This window comes from Zea mays, chromosome 2 (assembly GCF_902167145.1).
Source record: "Zea mays cultivar B73 chromosome 2, Zm-B73-REFERENCE-NAM-5.0, whole genome shotgun sequence".
In the NCBI taxonomy this organism is placed as follows: domain Eukaryota; kingdom Viridiplantae; phylum Streptophyta; class Magnoliopsida; order Poales; family Poaceae; genus Zea; species Zea mays.
In genome coordinates, this window is record NC_050097.1 from 27,232,551 (window position 1) to 27,252,298 (window position 19,748).

A 19,748-nucleotide genomic window follows, 5' to 3' on the forward strand; every position below is an offset into this window, starting at 1 on the left:
AATATTAAATCAATCTTTATGTTTGTATATAACCATTGTTCATTAAATGCTCTCGCATAAATGTAAAAGGTAGTTTAAGTTATGTAATTCCATTTAGCATTATATAGTATGCATTTTAGATAGTTATAGTAAAAATTAGTTCTTTTTTTGGCATATATTCATGCATAAATCACTGTATTTAAAAACAACTTTTTTTCTACAGATTTATTCAGTATTTGATCATGAAGTCTGTTGATCGCCTGCCCAGTAATCCAAAAAGATTAACCATTGAATCCAGTCAGGAGGTTTTTTCAATTGATATTTCCAGACGTACAAGATCCAGCAGCCCAGCTCACCAAGATGATATTCCACAAAATCAGGAGCAGAATGAGCCACAACCAGCCCCAATCCATCGTTTTCGCAGAAAGGCTTTAGCTTGTCGTTTAAAAAGAAAACCTCCTGCTCCATCCACACTGTCCGACGATGATTTCATGGATGCTCCATCGTTGAAGCGCCAATTCAGATCTGCCTCACCTTCTCCTTCAGAACAAATCAGTGCAAAGAAGATAAAAGTACCTTCTCCTCAAGTTCCAAGCGTGAAAAGAAGTCCAAAGTCTAATATCATTACAAAAAAACTCTCCTAAACAGAAGACTCCTAGAAAATCACAGGTAATATGTATATATTTCTGTTTATTCATGTGTTAATTTTGGTGCCCAATCAATTTTGTATTTTCCCCCACTTTAAATTTATGTATATTATTATCCAAAAATATGGTGTTTACTTTTTTAGTGTTGTAGACTAGTTATTTACAAGCCTGTAATAAATATCTCTTGTATGTAAATATAGTATCATTAGTTCTAACAATATATATACTTTGTGTATTAATGCATATTCATTTATGCTTCCAGAAATTGAATATCCGCTGCATTCCCTATGATGTTATTGTATCATCTTGGATAATGAGCGATCGGCAGCGCGATGCTGTCGCTAGGTTGGGATTTTCTAGTATATTTGATTTGCGAACTGATGTCTTAAAGAGCAGATCACTCATCAGGTGGTTGATGGATAAATTGGATCCACATGACATGACCATACGCCCAGGGGCTGGCAAGGAACTGAAGATAACAAAAGATACGATTCGTCTGATTTTGGGTTTGCCATGTGCTGGAGGAGGCAGAGAGTTTACTGATTGGTACGGTGAAGTGGATGCTGCTGCAAAACTGAGACGTGATCTCAATGTTGGTAAAGAAGAATTTGATGTTGTCAAGCTTCAAGACAAGATAGTGTGTGATACCCGGTTTGCAAAGAAGAAAAGTTGGGGGTTGTTCTTTTTGTTTTTTTCCTCATCCGGTTGTTGTTTTGGGGATTTGGGATTTTGTGGAAAACATTCACAACTAGGGCAGTAGAATTTATTTGATTTGACGCTTGCGTTGCGGTCGGGAGCTGTCGCGTGGGTTAGTTGGGCCGCAATTGGAGTTTCGGCCCATTAACCCTCCCAAACCCTAGCCGCCTCCCTCCTAACCCCCTCCCCCCCATGTGCAGCCGCCCCCCACACTTCTCTCCCCCTTGGCCGCCACCCCCTGCCCATCTCTTCCTCTCTCCATTCTTGCAGCCACCAAACCCTAGCCCCCCCCCTCAATCCCCTCCTCCCAAGGTGCCAATCCTTGCCGCTCGGATCATCGTCGTCGTGGTGCGAGTCTTAAATCGTTTTGGTGGAGGGAAGAAGGGAGGAAGGAAAGGGGGAGAATCCAAGGTGATTTTTGTGTTCATCCCTTGTTCATTTGCGCTGCAATTAAATTGATTAGAGGTTGCGTTTGCGATTGGGTAGAGGGGGCTGTCCAGAATTTTAGGTGGTGGGTGAACAGCAGTAGTCTAGCAGTTTCTGTGTTTTTTTTCGTGAGGAATTAAGGGAAATCAGTTTGGGGATCATGTAGAACTTTACCTTACCTTTCCAACGAGTATTTATGCGCTCAATTTGGAGTTATAAATTGAAAGTTATCACCGTTTGAATCCGGGTATGTGGCTGTCCAAAAAAACAAATTTTCAGGGGGATGAACAGCAGCAGTATTAGCAGTTTCTGGGGATTTTTCGGGAGTAATTAGTGTTAATCAGTATGAGAATCATGTAGGGCTTTATGTTATCTTTCCAACAAGTACTTATGCGCTTGATTCGGAGTTATAATTCAGGAGATATCGTTGTTTGAATCCGGTTATGTTGCTGTCCAAAAAAACAGATTTTTCAGGTGGGTGAACAGCAGTGGTATTAGCAGTTTCTGGGAATTTTTCGTGGGTAATTAGTGTTAACCAGTATGGTAATCATGTAGGGATTTGTCTTATCTTTCCAATGAGTACTTATGCGCTTGATTTGGAATTATATTTTAAAAGATATCGCTGTTTGAATCTGGGTATGTCGCTGTCCAAAAGACAAAGAAAAACAGATTACAGGGTTCATCTTGTGGACTGTTTTGGGCTAATTAGATATTGGAATTTAATTATAAATTGTATACAAAACTTGTGGGGAATTTTATGTAGATGCCTCTGGAGTTTTTGTTTGTTACCACTGCTGTCATAATTTTAAAATTATGAAATTATTAAGCAGCGCCGCTGCAGTTTGGTGGGTGTAGGAGAGATGTAACCCGCGGCGGGGTTTGAGTTGTGCGTAGGTGCGGCGTCGCTTATGGGCCTGATTATGTGAAATTGGTGTACTAAGTTGGGTGTCAAAAACAGGTGGTGGACTTTCGGATCGTACTTAGGGATTTGCCCGAACTTCCGGTAAAGGCAAGTAAATACAGTGGCGGTTGCTACCGTTTGGTTTGCATCCTATTCCCTGTCATTGAGTATGCATAAGTTTTAATTATGTTAATCATTGAATTCTATGATGAAGTTTATTTGTTTGGAAGTATTAATTCTTAATTGTCTAATATTGTGGATGATCATAATTTGGTAATGATATATGTGGTTGATTCCCATCTGGATGAAGTTGAAGTGTCTTTTTGAATCATGTTATATGAAGTGTTGTAGGCATGACATGCACATCACATCATCCATCTTGCATTTTGAAGTTATGTCGTGATCTTATGGTCCGACCGTACCGGTACATTTTTAGCATCGTACGTTGCCCGAGGAGGGGTACGATGCGGCTTCATATCCTTAGAGGTATGAAGGCAGAAGTCATCCTTGCATTTGCAGACATTTGCACTCATGAGGAAATATATGAAGTGTGACATTACTATGTTACTATTGTGGTTTCTACCTGCGAGGTGTGGTAACTAGGTGCGTTGTACGTTGTATACGTGCTGCACCTTCGTAATAAGAAGGTTGTGGAATCAAGTAGTGGTAAAACAATGTTCTTATGTGGTTAAACTGTTTGATATTATTTTACTTGCTGAGATGTGTCATCTCACTCTTGCATTACTCAATGCAGGTACTTGATACATGTTGGGAATGAGGGGAGTAGCAGCACGTCCACTTTCACTCTCACAATAACGCTGCCCAGGCGCAGCCATGATTTAATTAGAAACTTATTGTCAAAGGAAGTTTGTTTATTTTTTTATATGGTCGTGCACACTGGTTAATTCAGTTCAGGTCGTATGTTTATCTTTCCTTGCTGGCCGAGTAATAATACTTAGTATGTTTTAGTCATGATATATGTTTATACTCTGTTGCTCCCTCTTTTATGCAATCTTGCAAAGGGGATGCTGCCGAAATTTTATATATGGATGTCGGAAGTGTAGTGCAGTAGCATTCCGGGTTGTTTGTGGAACCATGGAGTGTTACAGTAAAAAAACACAGAAACTGCTAGACTACTGTTGTTCACCCACCACCTAAAATTCTGGACAGCCCCCTCTACCCAATCGCAAACGCAACCTCTAATCAATTTAATTGCAGCGCAAATGAACAAGGGATGAACACAAAAATCACCTTGGATTCTCCCCCTTTCCTTCCTCCCTTCTTCCCTCCACCAAAACGATTTAAGACTCGCACCACGACGACGATGATCCGAGCGGCAAGGATTGGCACCTTGGGAGGAGGGGATTGAGGGGGGGGCTAGGGTTTGGTGGCTGCAAGAATGGAGAGAGGAAGAGATGGGCAGGGGGTGGCGGCCAAGGGGGGAGAGAAGTGTGGGGGGGCGGCTGCACATGGGGGGGAGGGGGTTAGGAGGGAGGTGGCTAGGGTTTGGGAGGGTTAATGGGCCGAAACTCCAATTGCGGCCCAACTAACCCACGCGACAGCTCCCGACCGCAACGCAAGCGTCAAATCAAATAAATTCTACTGCCCTAGTTGTGAATGTTTTCCACAAAATCCCAAATCCCCAAAACAGCAACCGGATGAGGAAAAAAACAAAAAGAACAACCCCCAACTTTTCTTCTTTGCAAACCGGGTATCACATAGTGCTTGGCAATGATGATGAGCTATCAATCAGATGCTTTTTTCTGATTCTATTCAATTGACTTTTTTTCCTTCTGCTTCTTGGGGCATTACAAACAATGAGGTACTAATGACTTCAAACATGGCCCGAATGCTGATATTGACTGGTGTCAACTAGTTTACACGGATTTGTGTGATGCTGTCGCACGTTGGCATAAAAGGAACAAAACAAACATCACAGCAACAATATATGGATGCTCACTCATTATTCTAGTAAGTATTTTTTTTTGTTTACTGTGCATATATATGATATGCAAATATTTGTTATGTACTAATTTTATATATTTGTGCATTCTTTTTTCAGATTTACTATCTTGATCACCTACATCACCCCGCATCTCCTGATAACAAATATGGTACTCCCCGCATTAAGTTTTTTGATAATGAGACCATAAGAGAGTTGGCTAGGGGTGACAGACGCCCCCCCCCCCCCCCCCCCGTAAAACTGGTGAACCATTCGGCTATGCAGAGGTTAGACATAAACAATTTTTGTCCTATTATGCAGATGTTAAAATTTTATTACTGATAACTGTTCTATCTGACTTTATACAGTTTCGTAGCCGTTCAGAAACGTGTTACGTCATTGCTCCAGAACGGCCTGTTTCTGCCGTTTTCAACATATATGTGCCACATATCAAGCATTTGATTGGCAACAAGTTCCAATGTTTGCCCTCCCATCATCGGCCAATGTTTCAATCAATGTTTGATGCTCATGACAAAGAGGTGGATAAGTAATGTGATTCCCTTCAGCTGAGCCATCAGATGATTGTTTCGAAGCAGATTGAACTCTCTGAAACATTTGGTGAAATGATCGATGAAGTACTGAGAGCTGCAACACAGCGCGATTCACAGCAAGAAGGTTTTATTATTTATGTTTATTTTTTTAAACTGGTCAAGTTCACGAATTATTGTGAGGAAAATTATATATAGTTATACGATCTCAAATAATTTATTATATGCAGTTTTGTATATACATCTTATGCATTAATTTATACTCATACAAGCAGCAACACATTTTTCAGTTGATTTTATTTTTGAAAACTGTATTTTATTTATGCATCTTGATAGTATATTGATGTAGTTTGCAAATGTGTATGTTTAACCATTTTTTTATAACGATACATTTATATTCCAGTTATATTTTAGTAACAACTACTTTATTATTATATGTTCCAAATGTAGATAACCCCCCACTACCTCAATGCCTCCAACAAATGCTCCAGTATCCTCACCACCTGTTCCAACACCTGATAAACAGCAACATGATCAGAAAATTCATGTTCCTACTGATCATATCAAAGTATCAGATCATGTAAGTTTTCTCATACAAACTATATATACAATGCATATATTATATTTAGCATACAAGTTACTGTTTACTCAAATCTCAGTTGTTTCCATTACAGATTGTCAGTGGGAACGTCTGCAAAAAAGATGAAGTTATGGATGCCCCTATATTTGACAAGACTCCAAAATCAAATGTTTGACTTCCTTATATCACAATTATTATTATTTCATTTACAATGTATGCAAGTAACAGTAATATATATGCATGCTTTGTTTTTTTAATTCACCAGGCTCCCACAACCGACAAGCCTGCTGCTACTGAGTTAACACCAGATATAAATAGTGTAAGTATTTACACCTTCATCATATTATGCTAATATTAATTATAACCTATGTTTCATTACGTTTATATTAATAATTTTATTGGTTACAGGAAGGACAAAAATCTGTTACACATGATACTCCTGTATCTGGTGCATCTCAGTTCGATAAAACCTCACTGACAAATGTAAGACATGTCGTTTTATATTCTCATATTTTTCCTATATATACACTAAAAACATAAATATTTATGCAACTGTTTACTAACATATATTCATATATTAGGCAACTACTGACCTTGTTGCAAGGGATAGTTCCTCTAAAGCTGCAGTCGCTGAACCTCCCCACGTGTCACGTGAAGACTGTGCTCGCAACCTACTTAAGTTCATTTTGTCAGAAAAACTAGATCCGAGCATGTATGTATTAGTTATTCAAATTCCAATTAAGTATAATTAGATGAATTGTAAATAAAGTTTTATTTTTTCCCAGGGCTATCATTAATTTTGGAGGATTTGGCGGTTCTGTCCTCGATGTTGTCCAGTCGTTTGGTCCTAATAAATGTATTGAGAATACTTTCATGCAGAGATTTGTCGACTGTATTCGTGAGGATGATGTATTATACAATCCAGATTCTGTAATCAACACTCTAATACTGAATGTCAATGTTGAGGTAATTTTTTCTCCACAACTTTGTATCTTATTGCAACACTTACTGTATAAATATATAATACCAATCAATTTATTTTTTTGTCCAGACCGTTTTGAATATCGAGGAGTTCGAACAGCACAGTTCAAATCCCCAGCCCTTCTCAACATCACTTCTTAAAGAACAACTTGAACCGACGCTTCCTCCAGATGAAGTTCTGAACCAAATTAAATTGGTGAGCCCCAATCAGTTTTATTTGTAATAATGTTATAATGTTCTTTTGGTCATTAGTCTTATGTTGTCTTAGCTTTAATTTTTCATATGCATATTATTATTCATTCATAAACTTACATATATATTTAACAGATCCTGGTTCCTATGCTACGCCGTAGTCACTGGACCCTTTATGCAATCAACTTTGAACGTCGTCGAATAGACATCTTAGATTCAAATCCTTATGGGACATTGCTTGGAGGCACTACCTGGAAACAAATACATAATGATCAAATGATGATAAATGGAACGAAGATACCTTGGTCCAGATTAATAATGAGAAGACTTAGCATTGCGTTACATGAAGCTCGACCTGATTCAACTGTACCAAAGTTTGGCAACTACAAGATTGGGCTTCTTCCCAATTGTCCAACCATGACACCAGGGTCAAATGATTGTGGTTTTTTTGTCGCAAACTTCCTCCGCTACTACGATTTTGATGATGGCGACTTATCAGAATTTTATACTCCGGTATGTTACTAAATTAGTGTTCTGATCTTGCATATATTACTCCTCAGATTTAATCTTAGCATTAATTTGATATTATGACTATTTCAGGATGAACCATTGGACCAACGTGCCTTTGTTCTGCATTACCTGACCTTTCATCGCAACAACAGGGTTGCCCCCTTCCTGCAGAACTGCTGCCTTTCAAGTATGCTCCAAGGAGACGCCGTTGTTTGAAAGCCAAGACTTAGATATCATAGCTGAACATGATTCCCTATGGGATCCACAAAACTGTTTATGTTACTTATTAAGTCACTTATGTCAGGCGTTGCTCATGTGTATGATACTCCATGTGCCACTTATGTTCGATGTGTCCAGTGTCTATGCTACTTCACATCAGTTTTTATTTGAAGTGTGTCAAACATAAGTGTTACCAGAATGTCTAGTTATGTTATCTGTTAAGAAATTCTATGTTGTTTTATCTCCAGATTGTGATATGGTTAATCGTTTGCTTCCAATGTTTGGCGTATTTGTATTATCATATTGTCTTTAATATTCAAGTTTTATGCATAATATATACTTCCTTATTTTATATACACTAGGTTCATCTTTTATACATTTTCCATGCTAATTATGCTAACTGTAACCAGTGGTTATGCTATATCCTGTTTGGTGTATCTGAAGTGCGAAACCGAAGTATGTACTCCCATTCGATTAGTATTGTTAAGTGTATATAGTTTTATATACCATTTATGTCCAGAACTGCCGATTGCTAAACGTTCAATGCCAATTTATTGTACATATTCAGTTACATAATTTGAGTAATTGTCTAGATTTACGCAACATTTTATAGTTTTATATCAACGCATTATATAACCCTGTCATGCAAACTATTTAATTTCCAACAAACTAAAGCATAGGTCATTGTGCTATTACAAGTTTCTACTAAATCGACCACTCTTTAGTCACACTTCAAATTATTCGCCCAATTCCATATGCTCATCGGCTTCTTCATTTTCCACTTCTTCATCAATATTTTTTTTAGCAGTCGATGTTTCATTCCACTGTGGAGCAGTTGTTTTATTGTTTAGTCTTGATCCGGTTGGTCGTCCTCTCTTTCGATTAGCCAGTTTTGCTAGCCTTGCCCTGTTCTCTTCAACAGACAGACATATTCTGCTGTTATGTCCATCTGCTATACCACACAATTGGCATCTCCTATTCTTCTTTTTCTCTCCTTTCGCACCTAGTCTCATAATCCTATCTTCTGAATTTTTTATTGTCCGTCCTTTTGGTCTTGCACGATCCGGCATACTCAGATTTATAACATCCACATTAAAATTCAACCTCTGCATAATAATAGAAGTTAATATTTAGTATACACATATTTACATAAATTATATTTATACCAATCAGTAAAATCATTTATCAATGCTCACATTTTTAGCTTCTGAGGATGCAACAATATGTTCCATTTTTTCATGTGCTACGTGACACGGAGAACTTGTATCACCAACCTCATGTGGAATTCTCATGTTGTCCTCCTTTATAGCCCAACCCAATTACATCAACATTTACATGCAGCATAAATATATATTTTCATTTTAGATAAATGAACAATATTATTTTAATATGTACCTGGTTACCAGTTGTTATTAATGTTAACGCATGTTCACATCCAGTCATGGTGTTATGCTCATCCTACAAAATAAAATTTGCTTATTACATTGATTTTATATATTCATTATATACAATACTTCATGCAAGCTTATATATTTATCTTTTACATACCTTTTTATGGCATGTAATTGTATTGTCATCTTCCATCCCATCGCCAGCATTATTTTTATTCAATTCTACTTCCTGGTACAAATAACATGTTACTATGCATAATTTATGTTACAAATAGTATAACACTTAAAACATTTGGAATATTATTATCTTGTCTTCCTCATCATCACTAATATTTGTTGACTCATTACATCCAATATCTGGCTCTAATCGGCATAGAACGACATCGAGCTCATCCAACACATCCATCGCCTTATCGTACCCTGCTTTTGACATACACGCCTGGCGAACTACTTTCATTGTTTTTGTTAACAACATTTTATGTCTGTATGATTTAGTAACTCCATCCTTTCCCCTGAAGCTCTTATCAATTCTTTCAAACGGAACATCTTTTCTTGATGAGACAATGTACCTTTGCAATATATATTTTGAAGGTATCTTTTCAACTTGAAGATGCATGAAGGCTCTTAAAAGATGAACACACAATAGACCTGAAAACATGAAAACGAACCATTTTTTCAACGATATACATTAATTTGTACTACAATCATCAAATTCTTTAGTATGCAAATTTATTCTGCTAATCAACATAATACGTACAAACCTGTATGTTCCCACTGTTTGCACTCGCATGTATACTCCCCAGCTTCTATGTTCGTTGTTATCTTGAATTGATGTTGTCCCCACACAATTTTATTAGACCTTTTTGTATGTTGTACGATCCATTCATTATCACATCTGTCTGCGTCCTTTAATATTTTGTATGCAGTGGCGTATTTCATTGATTCCTCAAATCTATTCATAACAGCTCTGGTGTATGCTCTAGAGACTCTCACTTCGAACCTATACAATGTATCTGTTGTCCTTGGTCCCTATAACACATTATTATCATAATTAAACACATTATTTACATAAATGTATGCCAAACGTTATTGATAACAAGCACAACATACCTTGCTCACCAATGCCTCCTTTGATTCTTTCATTTTCCTGCTGTTCAACATTTTCATCATTTGTTTAGCGAACTCATGCAGTGGGGTGTTCGCATCTACATGTGATTGCTTCACTAATCTGTTCATGCTCTCACTTTGTTGTGTAGATACCATTACCCCATAGAAGTCGTTTTTAAAAAATGCAGGTATCCATTCTTTTCTTATTTCATATAATTTGCGTAGAGTCATATCTTCATGAAGATTGAACTCCTCTAGCATCATTTCCCAGACACATTCAAATTCATGAGGAGTTAATGGATGATGTATAATAGACTGGAATGTTGTTTTAAAATCCTTAACAGCAAACCTTGCATATATCTCATTTAGGAATGACATAAATCTGTTCTGTACATGCCATAAACACAGTCTGTGAACTGTTTTTGGAAATACAGTTTTTAGAGCAATTGGCATTGCAGGATCTTGATCTGCAATTGCTCACAAATTATTCATTTATTTTCACAATAAATTAATTCACTGTTTTGCATAACAAATTGATATATCACATACCTGTAAGCATAACTCTTGGACCCTTGCATCCCATACATGTTTTGAATGAATTGAAAGCTCATTCAAAAGTCTGTACTGTTTCATCTCCCAACAAAACAAATCCAAACACTGTACACTGCAGATGGCTGTTAGCTCCAACAAACATGCCCAGTGGTTTATCATATATATGTGTCTTGTGTGTTGTATCAAATGTCACAGCATCACCATAATCTGCATATTCTCCCTGCATACTTGTGTGTGACCAAAAAATACTCACTATTTTCCCATCATTGTCTAGCTGGAAATCACAAAAAAATTGTGGATTCTGTTTCTTGCATTCTCTAAAGAAAGCCAAAAGTTTGGCTACATCATTTGCGCAGTTTTCTCTTCTCCTGGCTGCCCTCCTACATTTGTTTGCACAAAAAATGATTACACACACATTTACTATAGTAATATTTATGGCACTTGATATATACACATGTAACAAAAAATTATTGCTTACATGTTTTTCAGATCTTGAGCAGTTACCGGTACGTTCTCCGGCCCATCATGCATTTTTGATATAAAATCAACTATGCAATGTTGCGGCACTCGGCTATCATGCATTGCATCAACAAAATTTATGAACTCAACATCCCTAATTTTGTTGCAACGTAAATGTTTTTTCTCTGCTTCGTCAGTTATGAACTCATGGTTATGCTCCAAGTTTACCAGTTCAATTTTTGCAGCTACAACCATTTTTTTTCATCATCATATATTTTTTTTAATTTTATTCCAGCTTTACATTGCGTACGCCCCGATGACCTATTCCTCATCCTAGGTGTATCATTTGATTTTGGTGCACTTTTACCTTCACATGAACAATTTATCCACTTACTGAATGTCTTCTCTCTGTATTTCTTCAGTGGAAATCCAACTTCATATGCATACCTTTTATAGAATTTATATGCATCATCAACATCCTTGAAAGTCATCCCTACCGTTGGCACTATAGTTGGATCAATGTTTTTTGCCTGCTATTCCATTGTCATTGTTGTTTGTACCATGGAATATGTTCACAACAATCTAATCAATCAAGAATCAAATACAGCGATTGGACTTACATGTGAATGCAGTATTTGTGGCGTATCCATCTCCCTGGAGCTAATATTGGACATAGGAGGTCGAACCCTTTGTTCTCCTTCTTCCCTTATGCTCATCTCGGCGATCTCAGGACCCAGTAGAGCAGGAGGTGGTGTGACCAGTGAGTTACCATCAACTCCTCCCTCTGTCTCTGGATCAAGACGAACACCATCTCCTTCCATCGTCGGCGACTCTCCAGAGCCGGCCATCTCCAACTCCAATTAGTTATGTAGGCTTAGTGGTCTTTTTTCGAATGAAAGTTAATCTCGGATACTATAAAAGTAACCGCATCCACGTTTACAGGGTCTCCCCATTATTTCTGAAACCGTCCCGATATTATGGCGATGTCAATGTCAAACTAAAATCCGTAATAAAATATTTACGCACAATGACTCAACGTTTTACGCCAAACGGTATATACTATTTATGCAACTATTATGTCGTTTCGGTTTTATGCCATAGCTTTCAACATCTTATGCTACATTTTTTTACCTTCCGCATTACTTCCCATGCAAGATCCATAAATTACGCGCCCACGTATCATAGTAATCACGTTTGCATGTGGAAACTATTCCCTTTAATTCCGCGCCTTTCCCTTATGTTTACCGCCTTGCCATTCAAACAACCTCGTAACGGCATCGTCTGTCCTGCATGCCACCTCTCAGCACTACGTTAAACACAGGCGCGCCTGTCCCAGCGGACCAGACCTCGGAACCGACCTGGGCTTCCTTTAATATCCGAAGCCCATGGCTCCCGTTATACCTGCCCTATATATATACTAGGTGAGTGCCCGTGCGTTGCAACGGGAACATTTAATACTGTTGGAGGAAGGGAGCACGGGGAGGGTGTCGGGACTCAGGAGGCATCGCTGCTGCTGTCTGGACAGGAAAGAAGATCACGGATCTGGGGATGACGATAGTGGCAGCGTGCGAGGGAGAGTGTGGTGCGAGAGTCGGGGGCAACGGACATCAGCTACGGTGCTAGGCCAGTCGGCCAACAACCCAAGCGAGCGAGAGGCATAACAGGATATTATAAGAATAGTGATGAATATGATAAAATTCATTGATATGCAAACTCCCTTTTTTTGGAAAGAAAACCATAGGAAATTGTGTCTAGTTGGCCCAGTTTGATGAGAAGCTTTACAAAGTATGATGAAATAATCTCTATGTACATATATTGTTCTTGTACTACTTATATTTATAGTTTTATGACCTATCATAAATTATCCCTATTTTATTAGAGAAAGACAACCCACTATCTTCCTGTATCGGTTTACCATAATGTGTTCCTCTTTTATGATAATTAAGATTCCTTGCAAATAAAAATAAATAAATATTTGGTCTTCTTTAACTGGAGATAGTGGTCTCGTGCGAGGAGGTGTGCCACCATGCCTGACAGGAGAAGGATCTGATCGGCGACGAATAGGCGAAGAATTAGGACGACGCCTAGGTGATGGGTCAGGTGGACGCCTGGGTGATTCAGCCCTTTGATTTGGAGACTGTTTCTCATGTGGTGAAGCTGACTTCCTTCGTGGAGATGCTGCAGACAAGTATGTAAACAATTAAATCGTGATAGAGCTGAACGTGCACCTTCAGGAGGGAAATTCCTTGATACGAGAAGAAGTAACAAGCGATGTGCCACCATGCCTGACAGGAGAAGGATCTGATCGGCAACGAATAGGCGAAGAATTAGGACGACGCCTAGGTGATGGGTCAGGTGGACGCCTGGGTGATTCAGCCCTTTGATTTGGAGACCGTTTCTCATGTGGTGAAGCTGACTTCCTTCGTGGAGATGCTGCAGACAAGTATGTAAACAATTAAATCGTGATAGAGCTGAACGTGCACCTTCAGGAGGGAAACTCCTTGATACGAGAAGAAGTAACAAGCGAAAAATAATGAATAGTGATTATATGGTTTGAAACCTTCAGAAGATTACATTCCCTAGGACGCGGCTGGACATTCCTTTTCAGCACTGCTAACACCTTTTTCAATCTGAGCAACATCTCGTTTTGGAGGGGGCAGAGCTTTCATAGGTGATGCAACCCTTTAGCGTGAATCTCAACTTTAACAACATTTCCATCAATTTGACACCATACAAATTTTTAGAACTTGTTGGCCATTTACCTTTCAACAAAAAAATAGAATAAGCATAGGGTAGAATGCATACACCATCCATGTAGAGAAGAGCCTTCTCAGCATTAGCTCTATTCTTGGACGCAATATATCCATGGCCACCAGGAAGGTTAACCTAAGAAAACAAATAGTAGGTGTTAAGGAGAGCAACCGGCACAGATCCCTAGAACAAGAGAATAAGAGAGCAACACATTCAATACCATTCAGTCCATTTATAGCTCCACATTCACCACTTCACTAAAGTTCCCTGAAAATACAGATAATTAGTCCACTATAGTATTTGGATTCATTTAGCAACATGACGACTTCTCAAAAGCACTTGTTTGTTTCTAATTTTATATGTTAGAGTAAGTTGAATGCACATTATGTCAGGGACATCGGTAAAATCCTATTAGAGTCAGCAAGCCTGTTGGCTGATTACTATAGAAACAGGATCACCCCCCCACTGCATGAGGCTACCAGTGGGAAAATCAGAGTGCTTAACCAACCTAACATGGGTACATCATGCAACATGATTGTTGGAGATAGATGTAAAAATAAATATTGGCTCCAACCATAATGTAAATTGTAGACATTTCACATTTGAATACTAAAAGAGCATATTATCAACATTTTCCCTAAACACTAAGAGGTCACTCAGGCAACAATCACACAAGGAAAATTCATGGGGGGAGGCCACCGGCGGGGGAGGAGCGACCGGTGGCGCGGTGGAGGCCGCCAACTGGGGATGTGGCCGATGTGCCACACAGTGAAGAGGAATGGGCGGTGGAGGCCGCCAACGGAGGAGGTCGCTAGGGTTTTTTAATTTCCCGTGGCACATGACCTCATACAATTTGGCAGATGGGCCTCATACGATGCATGTTTCAAGATCAGTCATGTGTTTCTACGTTTTCAGTAAGAAAAAACAAATATGGATCAGCCATACTCAAAGTCTATGTGTGTTAGTTAGCTATGATGTTATGCCATGGTGTAAGACTTGTTTAGGACAACTATGTCTTAAACACTTTCTCGCTATCAAATATGAAGTTATCTAAACCCATTATCATAGTTGTTGCACCACTATAATAAATATTCAAAGATGCATATATGCTATCCAAAATTGTTCAGTGTTTCCAAGGGACTCCATGTCCGGTATAGAAAAAAATCCACAAGTGGTAATCTTTTGCCGTCACTTAGCAACTATACATGTGAGAACGATCATGTTTCCGCGCTTAGCGCATATCACCACCGTGAAATCTGCACAGCGCATCCTCTATTACCAGGAGTTAGCATCAGGACTAAAGAGTGAAATAACTGACAAATTGTCAGACCCAGATGTGTTAGATTTTGTTATGGGTCCAGTCAAGTTTAGTAGTTGTTCATGCACATGGACAGAAACATGTTCCCTATTCACCTCTACTGGGCAAAATGTTTATATTTGTCATCGTTTAGAAGAACTACAGATGGCAGGCTCAAGCTCTGAAGCAGTGAAGCCTCAAGGAGGGTGTCTATTGCTCTGTTAACTGGGCCATTTTGAAAGATACTACGACAGAACTGGGCCTTCCAATGTTCAGCTTGTCACCAAAAAAAGGCCACCTAAAGCTCTCCTTGATACGAACCCCTAGTCATGAGCATTATTGTAGCTGCTTCTAAGATTTGTTAGCAATAGGACATTTTCAGTGTTAAACTAATTACCAAGATTTGTAGCTGCTTCTAAACACTGAGCAAGTGCAAGTCTTGAGAGAGAGGGAATCTGTAAGGTATTGAGAATCAGAATTTAAAGGTAGCAAAGATTGCTAATTTACCTAGCTAAAAATTCCCATGTCAATTCCTTAACGCGAATATCTACATCAAACAATACACTAAATCAGCTATCTTGATGATAGCTCTGTACCAAGACCCTATTAGTAATATACATGAACATGGTAAAACATGAAGAAAAACAACTTCAACTATCCATGCTTTGGTTTAATTAATATCATTTTTAAGTGCAAAATGAACATGACGATAACATGTATTAGAGACTGAAAAAACTATATCTTAAATTTGTGGCAGCCCACAAGGTGCACCAGCCTCACTAAGTACATCTGCAAACTGGCACAATACAAAAATGTGTAAATCATTCTTGTATGCTTGCATTCAACCATATTGTTTTCACAATCAAGCTTACATATTACTTTGAATAGATTTTCCATTATCCAATAAAAATATCAATCTAAACAAATCATGTAACTCACCTCAAATCGCTCCAAGTTGGAATACCCCCCTTATCGAGCTTCTTTCTTATTGTCAAAAAAATCCATTGGATGCTTTATAATGTCATGATAGTCAGGTATCTGGAATGATGACACAAAATCTGTAATTCATATTGCTTCATACCAAAGAATGTAACTGCATTGCTGTGGGTCATGTAGGATGTTTGACCTGGTCAGCCTTCACCAATAGCAATTAACCTCCACGCGAATAACCTAAACCAACTCACATATTTAATCTAGTTCTGCGAACCATGAGAAAAAAGAATAATATGGAAAACAGAAAGGAGAAGAGGGAATAGAAAACAAGAGATGAGTTGCTGAAGCACGCGCCTAAAACAGAGGAAGTAGTTCTCTGAAATGGTTCAAACAGTGGTTACATGTCTCCTAAATATGTTATGGAAGGCAAGAAGCTGTCAAAAGTCTCACTAAAAAGTTCTACACATGGGGGTCGAGGAATTTGGAAATGAAGTACTCTAGTTATGATTGCCAAACTGCAGCACATAAACTTAGTTAGACGTCTTGGTTGTTGCATTCACGAAGATGAGAAGTTACTGATATATGAATACTTACCAAACAAAAGATTGGATGCCTTCCTTTTTGGTACGTTCTGGTCTCATTTCACATATTATGAAACAATTTTAGACTAATTGTGACTCACGATACATAGTTTTTCACACTAACCTTGGAAGATCCTGCCTTGGTTACTGGGAGTAAAGAAGCAGTATGAAGATAAGAAACAGTTGTTAGTGCCGCAGGTAGTGGATTTAATACAACATCAGATGGAGACGTTCTCTTGTGGATTTCTCTCAGGACATGTACATTGTCCCTCTCTGCAAATTTGATACGGTGCTTAGATGACAACTTATGCTTTGGTTGTTCCTCTTTCGATTGGTGCTCTGACCTCATGTCCACCATCAAATGCAGAAGATTCTAATTCTTTTTTGTTACTCATCCAAAGTCTACCAATCTAGAAAAAATGATTAGTTCTAGAAGTCTCAACTATATAGGGATCAATGGGAAATAAAAGGATAGCATAGAAGTATGTCAGTAGCTGCGAGCGTCTCTGACGCGAGAGCGAGAGACAATCTCGACAAGTACCTAGAGACCTGATGTCACTTTGCAAAAAAACATCCATCAAGTTCGTGTGGCTGTATTTTAAATGGACGTACATGCATGTATGTAAATACAAGGATAAGCCTATTTTAAATATCAAGGTCAGAAAATAAGTCACATTACATTCCGAAATCAATATATTATGGAAAAAGATGACGAGTGAACTACCTCCAAAGATCTCTTGATGTAGTAAAAAGCAAATCGCTCTTTCAAAGCTGCTCGATCATCCTGACCAGCATCACTGCTAGATGATCGGAAATGATACCATCATAGAGTGTGAAGCACTTGTAACTTTCTCATGTGGATGTTGTAGATATTTTTTTTCATGCTAAGGGTCACACCATTTTTCAGTACTAAAAGTCTTGATAAACAAATTAAGAGCAACAAATAAGAAGACAAAACAATAGAATGGAATGCAAAAAAGGGATACCTGAACATGATTGAGGCCACTTTATCCTGAATCAAGTGAACTGGAATGAGGCTAGCACAAGTTGGCATGACCCGCAGGTAAAACAACATATCCTTGGTGTCACTTGTTTAGCGATCTGATACTTAAAATAGCACTGCTTGGGGCCAAGTAAGCATTATCATTCTTGGCATCTGGGACAAGATCCTCCTCGCCATCTGAATCTTCAATGCTATCAAATGCACTTACAGTGGGGATAGAGGATTTGGGTGTAGTAGGTCTAACAATATGTCTAATGGTTTTGGTCGAACCTCGAGAAATGATTGGCCTACATGAATGAAAGATAAAAAAGAGACATATTAGCAAGATATCTGCTGCCATCTTATAGCCATGCTAAGCGCTAACCATGTTTTCATGAAAGATATTCCATGTTCTAAATCTTGTTTTACGGTTTCCTGTCAGGAGAGGGAGGGGGCACAAAACATGGCATAAATACCATAATGAAATGCCTACTTCAGAACTGTGTCAATTTTTTTGTTGCTGAAAAATTCCTATGTAGCCACTGGCCAAGGCTTACATACATGATCAGGATAAACTAACTCCACCTAACTCAAAACAAGGAGGGGTGCTCAGTAAACATTGAACAAATCAAATTATGGCGCACATTTTTTGTAAGCACTTGATGCTCGATTTACGCATAACGCATCGATCACATTACCATGACTATGGGGATGGTGCGTAGCTAGGAACCAAAACGTGAGAAATCGAAACGAAAGAAAGCAGCAAAAGGAGCGGAGGTGCACTACCCTCTCGACTGCTGTGGAGCAGCGTCAGGTCTGGCAGGATGGACATTGGACAGGGTGCGACAATCTTGGTCAGCGCTGGATGGTTGTATTCTCCGTTCTCCAGTTCGTCACCGTCAGGGAGGAGGCAGTTACGGCGGTGTTGTTGGTCATGGGCGAAGCGGAGGAGGTACCGGCGTGCTCCCCTTTGGTTTCCCCCTGGCTGGCCGCTCCTCCACTTCCGATGATCGAGCGTCGCGGCGCCCAGATCTGGCCTGTTGGGCGAGGCAAGAGGACGGAGGTGAAGTGGTCGAGGAAGAAGGCGCTCCTGGCGACGAGGATGCACGAGTTCATAGATGTCGAACCCCCGCCGAATCACTGCATTTCTTGGCTTCCCCTACCACGTGCCAGCGCTAGTTCGCCCTCGGGCTCACACGCCGATGGGAGACCGCCGCACTGGGAGCTGGCACTACGCCTCCACCCGGAATCTCTCTGCCGGTGCTCCTTCATCCTCCCCATCCCGTCGATGTGGAGGCAAGGTGCGCGATGTTGTCGGGGAGCCGGCCGGAGAAGGCGTTGTAGGAGAGGTCGTGGCAGTGGGCAGGGGAAGGCGAGGCGCTATGTCGTTGGGGAGCGGGCGGGGGAAGGTGAGGCGCGCAAAGTCGTCGGGGGATTCGCGGCGCCGGTTGGCGGATTAGATGGCGGAGGCGGCTGGTGGCGGTCGTGCGGCCGGTTCGGGGGGGGGGGGGGGGGGGGGGGGGTTCGCCGCTGGTGGGAGGGGAATCGCGGCGGGGGTGGTCGTGCGCGTGATTGCTACGGGCGGGAGGGGAATCGCGGTGGGGGGCGGTCGTGCGTGGGATTCGCGGCGTGCGTGCTGGTGAGGCGGGGGCAGTCTACACTGTCCCCTTAATAGTTAGTAGAGATATAAACCTGTTTCTATATGTTTATCAATAGAATTCACGAATTTAAATAGATAAACACGTATGAAAAAGGGATTAAATCTGCACGCGGATCGTTCGCGCCTAAGGGAACCATCCGGCCACAGAACAGCCTCTTAGGTGTCGTATGGTGCTGAAAAAAAAGAAAATGGAAACACGTTAGTGCGCGGTTGGCCCAATTCAATTCTGATTTCGATTTCAAATTGTAGTCAAATGTAATTAGCAGTAGCAACGAAAGCATGGCGGAGTGAGGTTTAGAATTTTGTCATATGTAGGCAATAGTCTTGTAGGGAAGGAAAGAAAGAAAGAAACAAACAAAGAGAAAAGTAGAAAACCCCCCTTTAAGTTGAAGTCATTTGTTGGGCCGAGTTCTT

The 19,748-nt window shown here is 39.8% G+C and overlaps 1 protein-coding gene across 1 annotated transcript; it reads left to right on the top strand.

Annotated features, from left to right (window-relative positions):
- Positions 1-4,965: 4,965 nt before the first annotated feature.
- LOC103646180 (uncharacterized) lies at positions 4,966-7,919 on the top strand. Its single transcript, XM_020549275.1, has 10 exons — positions 4,966-5,266; positions 5,590-5,719; positions 5,814-5,888; positions 5,985-6,038; positions 6,128-6,202; positions 6,301-6,431; positions 6,505-6,685; positions 6,771-6,896; positions 7,028-7,405; positions 7,493-7,919. The coding sequence occupies exons 2-10, from the start codon at positions 5,609-5,611 to the stop codon at positions 7,616-7,618; spliced, it is 1,257 nt and encodes a 418-aa protein (XP_020404864.1). The 5' UTR covers positions 4,966-5,266; positions 5,590-5,608; the 3' UTR covers positions 7,619-7,919.
- The last annotated feature ends 11,829 nt before the right edge of the window (positions 7,920-19,748 follow it).

Bases quoted from the DNA above. Each gene is read 5' to 3' on its own strand.
- LOC103646180 (XM_020549275.1), top strand. From the start codon at position 5,609: ATGCCTCCAACAAATGCTCCAGTATCCTCACCACCTGTTCCAACACCT. The intron at 5,720-5,813 runs GTAAGTTTTCTC...TTTCCATTACAG, and splicing joins ATATCAAAGTATCAGATCAT to ATTGTCAGTGGGAACGTCTG. The intron at 7,406-7,492 runs GTATGTTACTAA...TGACTATTTCAG, and splicing joins TATCAGAATTTTATACTCCG to GATGAACCATTGGACCAACG.